At 50.3% G+C, this 13,219-nt stretch overlaps 1 protein-coding gene across 2 annotated transcripts; it reads left to right on the forward strand.

Annotated features, from left to right (window-relative positions):
* Nucleotides 1-303: 303 nt before the first annotated feature.
* Nucleotides 304-12,830, forward strand: MLEC (malectin). 2 transcript variants are annotated; one of them, XM_071445538.1, is made up of 5 exons: nt 320-566; nt 3,842-4,020; nt 5,353-5,529; nt 5,686-5,743; nt 6,894-12,830. In XM_071445538.1, the coding sequence occupies exons 1-5, from the start codon at nt 377-379 to the stop codon at nt 7,121-7,123; spliced, it is 834 nt and encodes a 277-aa protein (XP_071301639.1). In that variant the 5' UTR covers nt 320-376; the 3' UTR covers nt 7,124-12,830. The 2 variants fall into 2 exon arrangements, with proteins under 2 accessions (XP_071301641.1, XP_071301639.1); XM_071445540.1 differs by lacking the exons at nt 5,353-5,529; nt 5,686-5,743 and having other exon boundaries at nt 304-566.
* The last annotated feature ends 389 nt before the right edge of the window (nt 12,831-13,219 follow it).

Genomic DNA, 13,219 nt, shown 5'->3' on the forward strand with positions numbered 1-13,219 from the left:
GCTGCGGACACGGCCCTGGGGAGCCTCGTCCGTCCCCGCCGCGCCTTCCGAGGGGAGCCGGTTCCACACCCATTCCGCTCCCTGCGCGAGCGGTACCGGCCCCGGGCACCCCGGCCCGCAGGGACCCGGCTCCCCGCGCCGCTCCCGCCGCTGTCCCCGCGCCGCTCAGCCCAACCCGCCCATCGCCGCCGCTCATTGGCCCGCCGCCTTATGAATATGCAGATCCATGCCCGCGGCCGTCTAATGGCAGGCGGGCAGGTAATTAATATTCTCGTTTCGGCGCGCGGATTGGCCGGTGCTTGTCCCGCCCCGGCAGCGGGGTAAGCCGCCCCCTGTCGGCGGCAGGAAGGGGCGGGCGCGGCGCCGGGAGCGCGACATGGTGGGCGCTCGTACGCGCGGGGCGCCGCTGCTGCCGCCCGTGCTGCTGCTGCCGCTGCTGCTGCGGGGCGCGGCGGGCGGCATCGCCGATAGCGTCGTCTGGGCCGTCAACGCGGGCGGCGATGCCCATGTGGACGTGAACGGCATCCACTTCCGCAAGGACCCGCTCGAGGGCCGCGTGGGCCGAGGTGAGGGCGGGGGACACGCCGCGGCCGGGGGGTTTCGGCGGGACAGCTCGCGGGGTCCCGCTCGGCTCCGCTCCGCTGGGGCTGCGGGGTCCCGCTGTGCCGGCGGCGGCCGGGACCCGCGCGCCCCCGGCGCCGTCCTGCCCGCTGCAGTCCCGGCGGGTCTGTGGGTGTCCCCGCAGGACGGCGGGGGCTCCTCTCCCGCAGCCGCCCGGGGACGGTCGTGGTCCGATGGCAGCGCCGGCACTTGTGACAGCGGGACCACACCACCCCTGTTCTCCCGCCGGGCCCAGCTGGGGCTGCATCCCTCGTCCCCGTGGCGGTGCGGGCCCGGGGCCCCAGAGGCGGCGGGATGAGCCCTGCGGGATGGTGTTCTGCCCTCGGCCTGCGGGGTTGTGTAATGCCGGAGGGGAAGTGGCTCCGCGAGGGTTGCAGTGGGATTTCGGCTGGAGAGGCGGCCGGAGCAGTCGAGCTGCCAGCCCTGCCGCGTGCGCCCGCCGGTCTCTTTTTCTCTCCCGTTTTCCGCTGAAGAGCCCGTGTTCTACAGCAGGAGCCGCCGGTTCACAGCCCAGTGCGCAGCGCGCTCGGTGCAGTGGGAACAAGCTTTTCCAGCCCTCTGCAGCCGGATCTGGGTCGCGCACGATGGGGGCTGATGCTTGCAGCATTCTGGACCCGACAGCGAAGAGCACAGGCTGCTCGCTGGAGCCCCGGTGCTGGGCCCCGCAGGGGGAAGGTACAGCCGGCTGGTCTGCTCCATGCCCCAGTCCGTGGCTGGCTGTTCAAGGGCAGCGACACGAGCAGAAGTAGAGGCAGATGGGAAATCTTCGGCTGCTCTAACTACCAAGTCAGTAAAATCTTCAGCCTACTATTTAGGACAGGATGGGAAGCTAATTGCACTTGGATTACCTTTTCCTACTTCCCCCAAGACCACCACAGTTTGAATTGTGCATGTTTCTGATAATCGGTGTACCAAAACTTAGTTGATTCACTAATATAATGAAAATCTAGCTGTGTTGAACTGCTCTGCTGTCAGTTACAGGTGAGTGGTGGAATGTGGAGATGAGCTCTCTATTCATTTTTCAGTCTAACCTTTGCTGTTTCCATGTAGGATGGTGAGGATTTTCCTGTGCTATACAGCTGGAACTGTTATTGCTTGTCCTGCATGAGTGCCATCCCAAATGGAGAGCCTTTTGGCTACAATGGAGATCACATTTAAATTCTGATAGGTTTTTTCATACCCATGGAAGCTGCTGCTCCAGTCACACAGGGTGCCCTGATCACTGCAGGTCAGCTTCCCTTCATAGACCTCTCATATGTGTGACTTGAATGTCCTTGTGGACTTGAACTATTTATTTCTGAGTTGAAGAGAAAAAAGGGTCTTTTTCAAGCACATTGTAACATGCACTTCCTTTGTGGAAAGCCCGTGGTGTTTCCTCTGAGCAGCAGGCTGTTACAGTAATCCTGCATCAGCCAGTGGTGCCAGGCACAGTGGAGACTTTACCCCTTTGAGCTCTCAGCTGCCTTTCCCTCAATGGCTTTTTATTGCAGCATTGTTCATTTACTCTGGGCTCCTCTCTGTGTTGATAGGCATGTAAGGGCTATAGCAGAAACGTATGGCTGACTGGGAGGAAATGACCTAGGGATAATAATTCTGGGCTGTACTGCCTCTGGGCAATTTAAAACCTTTTTTCTCAAGCCTCCATTCAGCTGCTGTGCCCTAAAGGACTGACTGTGCTGATGGCAATTACAGAATAGGCAGGTGCCAAACATAGTTGAGTTACAGCTTGGTGTGTACTGCTTGCTCCCTGTGAGCACCCAGCATGCTGTAAAATCCATCTTGCTTCCACAACTCTTGTCAACAGAGCTCTGACATGCAGGTGACAGGTCTTCCTCTCCAGTTACCTTCTTGGCTATTAAAGGACTTTCTTCCTGTGCAGGCTTTCCTTTAATAGGAGCAGCCTTCTGTGGAGTCCTTGGTTTGCTATCACTGTAATCTGTAGCTGGCCAGAAATATCTGTGTGGGAGGACAGGTTAAACTTTTCACCCTCTGTATTTCTGGTGGTTAGAGTCCTCAGTCTTTATGCCCAATTTCGAGTGGTAAAGAGAAGTGGAAGATTGCCTGAGCAGCTCTGTGTGAAACAGGAGACTAAGAACTGGCATTAATTTCCTCTCACTCGTTTGCATTGGCTCTGTCTTTGGCAACGTGTGCTGGGTTAGTAGCTCTTGCTTTGTCTTGGCCAGTGCAGTGTCTGTTCCCATGGAAATGGGGCTGGGAGAGGTAAGTGTCAGCAGAGAGCCTCGTCTGGATCAACTTCTGCCTGAAGTGCCAGTGGATGGATGGTGTCCACAGTCGTCCCTCCTGCCCCTGCTTTGCTGGGAGCTGTTTGATGTGCAGCCCTGGAGGCATTGCAACAGTTTGCATTTATACAGGAACCCTGATACAGTAGCAAACCAAGTGGGGTTAAAGTTGTCGGGGGCTGCTGTAGAGGTGATGAAACACTGAAAAGAGGCAAATTTTGTGATTTCTCTTATTTTGTCAGTTGTTGTACTGTTTGGGCCATTCTCAGGGGCTCTTTGCATGCCTGCAGACAGCACCCATTTCAGCTGGGTGGCTCTGGGAACATCAGCTGATGGAGCTGCTGGTGCTCTTGAAATGCTTGTGTATCTTTCTTGCTTCCTTCATCCCATCTTCATGCTGACAGGTATTGTGGGCCTGTGGTAAGAAGAAAGGGCTTTGTAAGATGCCTAATGCTTTTCACCCTTCTGCCATTCCCCAGTTCTTTGTTGAGGGGGATGAGTCTCTAAAACCCAGTGCTATCAACTGCTAACTTCAAATCTGTTGCATCAATAAATTGAGTCAGTCCTATGCCAGCTGTTTTAGTTTTGTACTTGGAGTCTGAAATTTGAAAGTATTGTAAAAATATTCTAGGTGTTTTCTCTCTTTTAAGCAAGAGCCAATGGCCAAGTCCTTTGGCTTTGTGTAATGTTTTTGAAATAGGCTTCTCTTTCTGAAATGGTGAGAGTGAGCTTACTGTGTCTTAGACTGCAGCAGGTCTCCAGACCTGTTTTCTTACATTTCTTGAATTTTGGGGCTTTGGCTTCTTGTGCTTCTGCCCTGGTAGTGCTGCCACCTGGTCAGAACAAGCAGGGGAGACTGAGGAGGTCTTATGAGTTGCAAGTGCTAATGCCACTTCTGGAGTTAAGTGCTTCAAGAATATATAAAATGTTTCTTCTTCAGAATGTAACCCTTCTCTCTCTCCTTTTTGTTCAAAACCCAGCCTCTGACTATGGTATGAAGCTGCCAATCCTGAGGTCCAACGCAGAGGACCAGATTCTGTACCAGACCGAGCGCTACAATGAGGAAACCTTTGGCTACGAAGTTCCCATCAAAGAGGAGGGTGACTATGTGCTGGTGTTGAAGTTTGCAGAGGTCTATTTTGCACAGTCTCAACAGAAGGTAAGCAATAGCTCCTTGTGTGTCTCTGATGTGAGTTCCTGGCTAGGACTGTGTCTGCTCAGGTTACCTCTGGTGCTTTGCATGCTGGAGGAAGGAATAACTTAACTGAGGTCCCAACCTCTGCCAGGCTCTGAACCTTTAGAGCTCTTTTCCACATTCTAGCTGTACAGTTGGACTGGAAAACTTAAAGTATTTAAACAAACATAAGCAACTAAACATAACTAGCAATAGAGTTTTACAACCTGTTTAGGCTGTGCTGGCTTTGAGAAGTTTTTTTTCCTTTTTCTTGAACACTTGATTCTGACTGGACAGCATAGTTATGCTGGAGGAAGTATTGCATAGATTGAAGCTGGGAGGTGGTCTGGGTTAAATAGCCTACTCAAAACAATTTTTACAAATGTAGTAAGACTTGATACTGGTTCAGTCTGATCATGAAAGTAGAGGTAAATTCATCTGCTTTTTGCTTTTTAGAGAAGAATAATCCTTGTCCATTTTTGAAACCCCTCATGTACAGAAGTGGAAACAGAAGCAAGCAGAACTCAAAGTCCTGTGATAAATTGGGGTAGGAGTGGTTTGGGTTTTAGTCTGGCTTTCCCCTGATTCCATCAGCTTCTTTAGGGCTGATCTCCTTAAGCACTGTGCTGCCTTCCTGCCAGAGAGGTATTTCAGGGAGCAGAACTGGTGGGGCTAGCTTACAGAACGGATGCAAAAAGCAGCCTCAGATTAAACTGAAGGGCTGAGGTATCTTTGGTTCCTCTTTCTTCATGTGGTTCTGCTGGGATTCCCCAGGTGCTGCATGAAGTTTGAGTCATTACAGCCCGGACAAGGACTTTCACTCTGAGTTCACAGATGTGGTTAGCAGTTAAACATTTTACCTCCTTCCAACCCTGTGTTCTTCACCAGCTTGTTTCCTCTTCTCTGTTCTGCTGCAGGCTGTTAGTTAGAAATGGCTTCATTCCCTAGGGTGTGGTGTGTCACAGCCACCCCAGAGTGATAGGAACAGGTCTTCAGACTGGGGAAGAGTTGTGAAAGAGAAGCATGAATAAACTAGAATAAAAATGTGCTGTCCTCAGGTCTGAACAGCAGATGTAGGGGCTGTTTTTAAAGGAGGAGGTAGATTTCAGGGTATTTGGAAGCATTGTTAATGCTTTAGTGTCTTTACCTGGCTGGTTTTTGGCTTTGAATCCTTGCCAAAGGAGTGGGCCAGGACATGTTACAATGCTTTCTGGCTCTGGGTGCATAAAAAGCAGAGACCTTTCCTGTTCTGTTCCCATTTCAACTGTCACGTGCCTGAATCTGCTCTGACACTCTGTCATTTCTTCCACCCTGAAGGTATTTGATGTTCGCTTGAATGGCCACGTGGTGGTGAAAGACTTGGACATTTTTGACAGAGTTGGACACAGCACAGCTCACGATGAGATCATTCCTATGAGTATCAAAAAGGGAAAACTGAGTGTCCAGGGAGAGGTTTCAACATTCACAGGAAAGCTCCACATTGAGTTTGTAAAGGTAATAAGCTTTTCAGGGCAGAGCCTTGATCTTCCTTTTCCCCTTCTTACTCAGTCATGTGCAGCTCTGTGCTGGAGGAGGAGAGGTGTTGGTAGGTGGGGAGACCATTCCTGATCTCAGAGCTGCAGCACTGACTTCTGCTTTTGCTTTTTCTAGGGCTACTATGACAATCCGAAAATCTGTGCCCTATACATCCTGCAAGGAACAGTGGAAGGTAAGCACAGTTTCTGAGCCAGAAGGCTCTTCCCCCTTGGAGAGCAGCCTGTTGCTTCTCAGACTATGAGATCATAGCTTTTCTGACCCACATCTGCCAAAATTGTTTCTCTTTCACTGAGTTCCCACAGAGTGCGGTTGCAGAGTGAAGTAGGTGTGCACTGTCCTCATTCTCCTCTAAGTCACAAAGCTTGTGTCATTCTGGAGTGAGAAAAATCAATTTGTTTTGGAATTTCCTTTATATGGGGGAACATGTCTGGTCAGTCTCAGCTTATAGCTACAGATAAATACCCTCTGGCCTTGGATGTCAGCAGCAGCCCTGCAGACAAATAATTTTCAGCTATTTTAGCTAGTGCTTAAATATGTCTTACCTGGAGCTTTGTTTTGCCTTTTCAGCTTTAGGACAAGGCAGTATTTTTTTCCCAGATACCAGTTCCTCTGGATAGCTCCAGGGAGTGCTGGAAAGGTCCTTGTTCTTTTATCACCCTCTTTATAAGTGAACTGGAATTGGAGCCCCTCTAGCTCCTGAACTAGGAAGGTTTAGGTTCCCTCTCTGACCAAAACATCAATTTGCTTTACTATGGGATGGTCAGGTGCTGGTGAAGATTTGGTAAGAGCCTTGTGGCCAGCTGGCACCTGCAGCTCAGGCCCAAGGCTCTGAAGGCTGGATTTGAGTGGGGCTTGGCCATGCTGCTCTCACAGCTCCAGCTTTGAGGGGTGCAGTGATGTGGAGTAGGACTGCTTATGAAAAGGGATGTTTCTGTTCCTGTTTGCACCTGCATCTGCTGGTCCTGCAGGTGCTTGTTCTTGACTAGATCTTACTGAGCAGCTGCAGTATCTGAATGTGTGCTCTACGTGTGCTTTTGTGCATTAACTTTTCTGTGTGACACATTGATGGTGTGGAAGGATGAAGTTTTTCTGCAGGCTGGATCCTTGGAAGCTCTTATCTTGCAAAGAAAATAAATAGTGGTGTGATCCTCTGTGGTAGAAGATATTCCTCTCTTCTGGGGTGTTCTGGTTTTGGTTTTGGTGGGGTCTCAGGTGCCCTCTGGCTGATGTTCATGTTGGATTGGGGAGAGGGGAAGGAAGTGTCTCGAGTGAACTCCCAATTTACATCCTGCCTGCTTGCCACCTTTTGTCTTGTTCAACAGATGTTCCAAAGCTGCAGCCACACCCAGGCCTGGAGAAAAAAGAGGAAGATGATGATGAAGATGACTATGATGATGGTTCCAGTGTCAAAAAACAGGCAAATAAGAACCGGGTTCAGTCAGGCCCACGCACACCAAACCCCTATGCCTCGGACAACAGCAGCCTCATGTTTCCTATACTGGTGGCCTTCGGTGTCTTCATTCCTACCCTCTTCTGCCTCTGCCGATTGTGAGAGCAAGCCCCACAGTGCATCAGCCCAGGGGCTGGGAGGGAAGGAGTTGGACCAAATATGGTTGCTTTCAATTTCTCCATATTGTTCATAATTTAAGGAAAAAAAAAAAAAAAAGAGATGATTCATTTGGAATGAATAGCAATGAATAGCAGGTCCAGGTAAGAGGGAGCTTACCTTCCCCCTGCCAGCAAGCAGCAAGGCCCTCGCCTTCCCCTTCGCACCATGTGCAGCCTCTGATTCTCCCTGGGGCATCCAAGAGTGAACTGAGTCCTGGCTGGGTGTGTTTTGGGCCATGAAAGCTGAGGCTGCCAGTCCTGGGCCGTGTCCCACACTCAGAGAAAGCCATGTGCTGTAGGATCTCTGCCTTTACTGGGTGGAATACGGTTCCTTAAGCAGGAAAGCAATTCTTAAAACAAGGCCGGGGTACACATTTTGTCCAGGAGTGTGGAAGTGTTGTGGTGCTGTTGGGTGTCAAGCGACTGCAGAGGACAGAGCCTGGCTCAGCATCTCCCTGAACGTGTGCAACACAATGTATGGTACTCGCCTGCATAAAGATACCAAGGCTCCAGACCAGCCTCCGTGGAGACAGTTCCCTCCTAAGACTGCAAGCTGTGCCAGGAGCAGAGGGATTTATCTGGCCTGATTTGCTGCACCAGTTGGGAGAGACTTTCCTAGTCTGGCAATTGCAATGTTTGTTCCATCGCAGAGGGATTCTGCTGTAGCCTGCGAGAGGCTGACGTTGTTAGCGTCTGATCAGATGCACTTGTTTTCTGTATTGATTATGGCTTTTTTTTCCTTTAATATCCTTTTATTTTCAAAGGTTTTGTTTTAAGCCCAGTTCCTTGTTTTGCCTTTCCTAGCAAGTGACCTCTGCTTTGAAAGAAGCTGAGAATCAGGTGAACTAAAGAGGAGGTTCAGGGCTTGTTCCTTTACCTTCCTCATGGTGAGCTCCTTTCTCTGTGACTAAACAACCTGTGCTGTAGGACAGAGAGCAGAGCAACCTGGTGGATGCTCCCTGTGGTCTCTCATCCCCTCTGTAGGGACCAGCCCTGCCTGTGGCAGTGAGAAGTGGAGCTGGTCAGTGTTTGCAGTGAGCAACTTTGCATATCCAGGCCCTGTAGTGAAGGGGCAGATGTCCAACTTTTCAGTCCTGCAGAGCAAGGTGGTTTGTTTTCATCCAGAGCTCTGGAAATGAGCAATGCACGGGAGACAAGGTCACCTGCTTCCCCCAGGGATATTTCTGCAAGAAGCTTCTGTTTTCACATGCAGAGCCTGTACCTGCCTGGCAGAGGCTGAACAGAGAGAAAGCCACTGCTGTGCCTTCTGGTCCAGAGCTGCAGGCCCTGAAGAACTGCCTGCCCACAATCTTGGCCTCCAACATGTTGAGCATTTCTGGCTGACCAGGAGGGAGATGTTCTGTGCTGGAGCAGGATCCATCCCAGGCAGGGTTGGGTTTTTGTGGATCAGCTTTGTTGCTGCTGAGCTCTGGGCTCACAGAGCACTTTACCTCACGCTCTCCCCATTGTCCTCAGAAGTGTTCCGTCTTTTCCTGGAGCAGTGGCACTGAGCAGTGACCTCTGCTGCTCTGCCTCTCTGGGTTTTCCTAGCAGTTGTTTCTGGGTTTGATCCCCTGCAGTGGCTCAGCCTTTCTTTGAGCAGGGCCAGCAGAATTACCAAGCTTCTGGCCAGGGAACTGGAGGAGCAGCCTGTTCTGTTCTGCTGGGCCCAGAGAGCTGAAGGCTTCCCTTCCTCTTATCCCTCAAGCTGTGATAGGAGCTGTCAGCTCAGGGTCTCCAAAGTGGAAGCTGAGGGAGGTGACAAAATGCTGCTTTCTGCATCAGTGCCACTGAACCTTGTCTTTCTGATCACATCACTGCTACAGGCCTGACCCTCATTCTGTATCTGTGAGCTGAAAAACAAGCAGGACCTTCATTATCTTCTCTCTAACTGCACAAGGAGTAGTTTGGGACAGAAGGAAGAGAGTTCCTGCCCCAGTTAAAGGAGAATCCAGGCTTTAGAGAGCAGATCTTGAAGAACAAACCTTAGGATGAAAGGTGGTAAGCTTGAAGCTGTCTGCTTCATCTTCTAGCTCCTGTTAAAATCCTAATACCTACAAAACTATTATAAAATATGAGCTCTGATTTGTTCAGTGACACTGCCTGCAGAAATTCTCCAGAATTTTTGGGATTGCTCTAACTGGATTGAAGAGACATTTAGATCTTTATCAGTTTGAGAATCATGAACTGTGCTGATTTGTTAAGCAAAGAACCTTGGGTTGAAAGCAGGCGTCTCTCTAAGGAGCTGCTCTCCTCCAGGCCTTTTAGGGTGCATTTTATTTGAGCATCCTTGAAGCAAGGAATCACTCAGCTTCTTGTGGCTCACCCAGTAATCTCAGCACCTTGCCTACCATGGGTGTGTTTAGATGTGCAGAAGTTGGAGACAAGTCTTTTAGGATAGTTTATGCTGGCCTCTCCTAGCAGCCAGGGCATCCATTTGGTGCCACCAGCTGCCCCAAGGCAGAGCTGTACAGGGTGTGATCCAGTTTGTTCTAGTTGCTCAGATCAAGTGAATTTGTTTTATTTGAATAAGAATAGGGAGGAGAAACAGTTCATCCATCATGGCTTCGATTTAGTTGTTTTGACTCTGGATTTGTGCATCCTTCTCACTACAAAGCTGGTTTCTAGGGGGTTCCTGACCCTGTTAAGGTCCTGTGAGCAGTTTCCTTCCTGGTCCATCCCCTCCTGAGAGGTTTGCTTTGGAAGAACCCTTCAAACAAAGCATGTGGGAGCAGCAAGGATGGTGGGGGCTGGCCAGTCAGCACCTTTCTGGGAATGGAGTACTCCAGCTCCCCAGGCCACCTCTGTCTAGTATCTGCAAGCCACACTCAGGGGTGTAATGAGGTACCTGGTCCTGACCAGGGAAAGAAAATGTTTGGGCTGGCTGTAGCTTTCCAGAATGGGTGTTTGAGGGACTATCCAAGACATTGTTTAACTGAGAGGTCAGAGACAAGCATGTTTGTGCTGATTCCTCTGCCAGCAGCAGGCAGATGGAGTGCAGCAGTGTGGGGAGCTGGGTCAGAACAGACCCTGCTTGATTCATGTTGTGTAGAGAGGGGCAGATACAGCAATTTTAGTAAAGCTTCCACTTAATAAAGGGAAAATCACTGTCTATGATGATTCAGGCCTGGATCCAGCCTCAGAATAATGGTTCCAAAGCGTATTTTAATTGTCCCATCAGCCCCTCCTTTAAGCCAGGCTATTGAAGTCTTCTGTGTGTGTGACTAAACATCTCTGACCCTTTTGAGTGTCCCAGGTGGCAGTGAACAGAAAGCCAAATGAATTCCCTTCTCTTTTTGGTGCCTTTGTCTCAGGCTTTGAATAAAAGTCTATTTGATGGAGCTTCTTTTTTTTTTAAGGAGCTTCTGAGTTTTTTCTTTTTTTCAAGGGACAGGCATTCCCTGCCCTTGAGATCAGATGGGGACTGTCTCCCTGTCTTCAGATGCCAGCTCTGGAGGTCACAGCTGAAGTAGAGAACTGTGAGCAAGTATCTTTATTTTCAGCCCTTGAAATCAATGGAAGAAAAGTCTAGCAGGGGATAGAAGAACTTGAAGAGCTCCTTCAGGTCTGGTGTGCCCCAGAAATCGCCTGAAGGCAGGATGGAGAGCTTCCAGACAGTCTGGTGCTTGGGCGTCTGTGCAGTTCAGAGCTGAGTGAGTCACGCTGGGTCCTGGGAGCTGTTTGGCACTTACAGCTTCTGGGTGCAGAGTGGGGCTTGGGGGGTCCTGCACCCCTGATTTGCTCACTGAGGGCTTGCCCCATGCTGCTTAGGTCTGAGCAGAGCAGGGACCTGTGCCTTGTCCCTTGGCCTTTAAGTTGAAACAGGATTGCAACAGCCAGGGAGGTGTCTTGCTATGGGAACTCTGGGCTGAACCAGCCTGTTGCTGATAGAAAACAGCAGGAGGGAGAGAGCCAGGAGAGCAGCTTCAGCCCTTGATGTGAGACAGATTCTGAGCAGCTGTGAAGTACCAAGTGTGTCAGGCTCTGTTTGGTGCTCAAATGTGGGAGAGATCCGTCTGCTTCTTGCACGTACGATGGGGAGGGAAATATCCTTGCTGAGAATCCAAGGGAAATGGGAACTGGGCCAGCACTGAGCTGATTTACCTACTGGCACTTCTGCATCTCCACAACAAATGCCAAAGCCTAATACAATTCAAGGATGCTATTTTAACGTCGGCCTGGTTCCACCAGTCTGTCTCCACAGGCTGGTCCCACAGAGGCTCACAGAAATATTCTCAACGGCACAAACACGCCAGGCTGGAGCTGGGAAGGCTCAGAAATGTGATCACACAGATGGGCCTCCTGTGCTGCACCCCTGCTCCGTGCTGCCCAGCAGGTCTGGGGCACATGCATTCACCTTGGATCCAAATGGATTTGACCCAGGAGTATTGTAGCATTGAAAGGTGCTGGGATGGATGGGAGAGGTGAAAGCAGGTCCATGTCTTCCGGGACTCTGGCTTGCTCAGAGTTTATTGCTGTATATTAAATACTATTTTTGGAGATTGAGGGGAAGATGAGGGTGGGGAGGGATGTGACGATGCTGTCCCCAGTCTGATTGGTGGGATGCTACTGCAGGTTATTGATAGGTTTTGATTTTTTTTTTTCTAAAAAGTGCTTTATTTAAAGAAAAAAAAAAAAGTGAACAGAACAAGTGCTTTCCACCCTCCTAGAAACTGTGCTGGCTGATTAGCAAATGTGAATAATCTTCTGCAAACATCAAAGGTTTCTGCTAGAGTTTGTGTGATGGAGATTTGAAGGCAAGGGGCAAAGTACAGCTTGAACCAGTTTAGCTGGGAAGAGTGTGAATCCAGGAAATGCATGATCTCTGCCCTGGAGGTGTCCCCTGTCACACTTAATGGGGACGTGCTCTCCTATGCTACCATGGCTGATCTGTCACACTGTGGCAGTTCCTGAGCTGGTGTTCTGGAGCAAAGCAGTGGCTGGAAACTGGCTGGCAAGTGGGGGGCCTGAATTTTTTGTGGTTTCCTCGTGGGCTTTGTGCATTCACGGCTTTCCCACTTGAGAAGCAGCTGGGTTGGTAAGGGCGCCCTGGAGCCTGTGAGAGCAGAGGCAGGATCTGTGCTCCATGCCAGGAGGCAGCAGCCAGGCCTGTCAGAGGTGGTGGTGGTGGTGTCTGGGTCCTGTTGGGGTAGCAGCAGTTGGCACCTGGTCCCACCCTCCATTGTGCCTGGCTGGGGATGTGTGGAAGTGACCTGTGCCACTGGCATTAAGGACACAGCACAAACTGCTTAAAGCTGCAGGTCTACATTCCCTGTAAAGGCTGAAGCAGTGTGAGGAGAAATCTCCATCTGTACATGTCACCAGTACAAAGGGTTTTTGAGGAGGATTTTTTATTTTACTGCCCATTGTTTTGTGTTATAACAACTTGCAGTGACATTTTTTTAGTTTGTTTTGCAGCAAGCTTGGGCCCTAGGTGAAAAGCACAGATACCTATTTCTGATTGCATCGGCTTTGCAGGGACTAGTTTGGGGGAGATGGGCATGGGGTGGGTTATTTTATTTTTGGTACACGGTAGCAATTTTATTTTTTAATTTTCCCAGGATGTTTGGCTGAGGGAATGTTCTGAAATCTACTGTCTGGCAGTTTAACCAGCAGTGTGCTAAAGGAAAATAAACAAAATTATATTGTCACTTGGATGAGATGGTTCCTCTTTTCTGGTGGTGGGGGCAGAGGAGCCCCCTCTGGTTTACACCCACACGAGGGAGGCTGAGCCTGGCTGACTGCTGGGTAACACCGTGCTGCTGCCTCCAGTACAGCCCTGGTGATTTCTTGCCCATTGTTTTGAGTGATAAAGTGCAAATCGAACGGTACAACATCCCCTTAAAAGTGCTGATGTGGTTGTTGCTTCCTGCTCAGAGCCGGAGCACCAGAGAGATGTAATCTGCTTTCTGGGCTTTGCAGGCTGCCTCCCTGTCAGCTTGAAACCGTGTCAGAGGCAGCTGGGGCTGGAGCTGGAGCAGAGAGAAAGCAGCAGCCTTGTGCTCCAGGTGCCTGCTCTTGGGGAGGTGCTTTTCTGGAA

This window comes from Agelaius tricolor, unplaced genomic scaffold, assembly GCF_023055355.1.
Source record: "Agelaius tricolor isolate 1412-34295 unplaced genomic scaffold, bAgeTri1.0.p SCAF_20, whole genome shotgun sequence".
In the NCBI taxonomy this organism is placed as follows: Eukaryota; Metazoa; Chordata; class Aves; order Passeriformes; family Icteridae; genus Agelaius; species Agelaius tricolor.

Coding starts and splice junctions, on each gene's coding strand:
- MLEC (XM_071445538.1), top strand. CDS start 377: ATGGTGGGCGCTCGTACGCGCGGGGCGCCGCTGCTGCCGCCCGTGCTG. Junction 4,021..5,352: donor TTGCACAGTCTCAACAGAAG/GTAAGCAATAGC, acceptor TCCACCCTGAAG/GTATTTGATGTTCGCTTGAA. Junction 5,530..5,685: donor TCCACATTGAGTTTGTAAAG/GTAATAAGCTTT, acceptor TGCTTTTTCTAG/GGCTACTATGACAATCCGAA.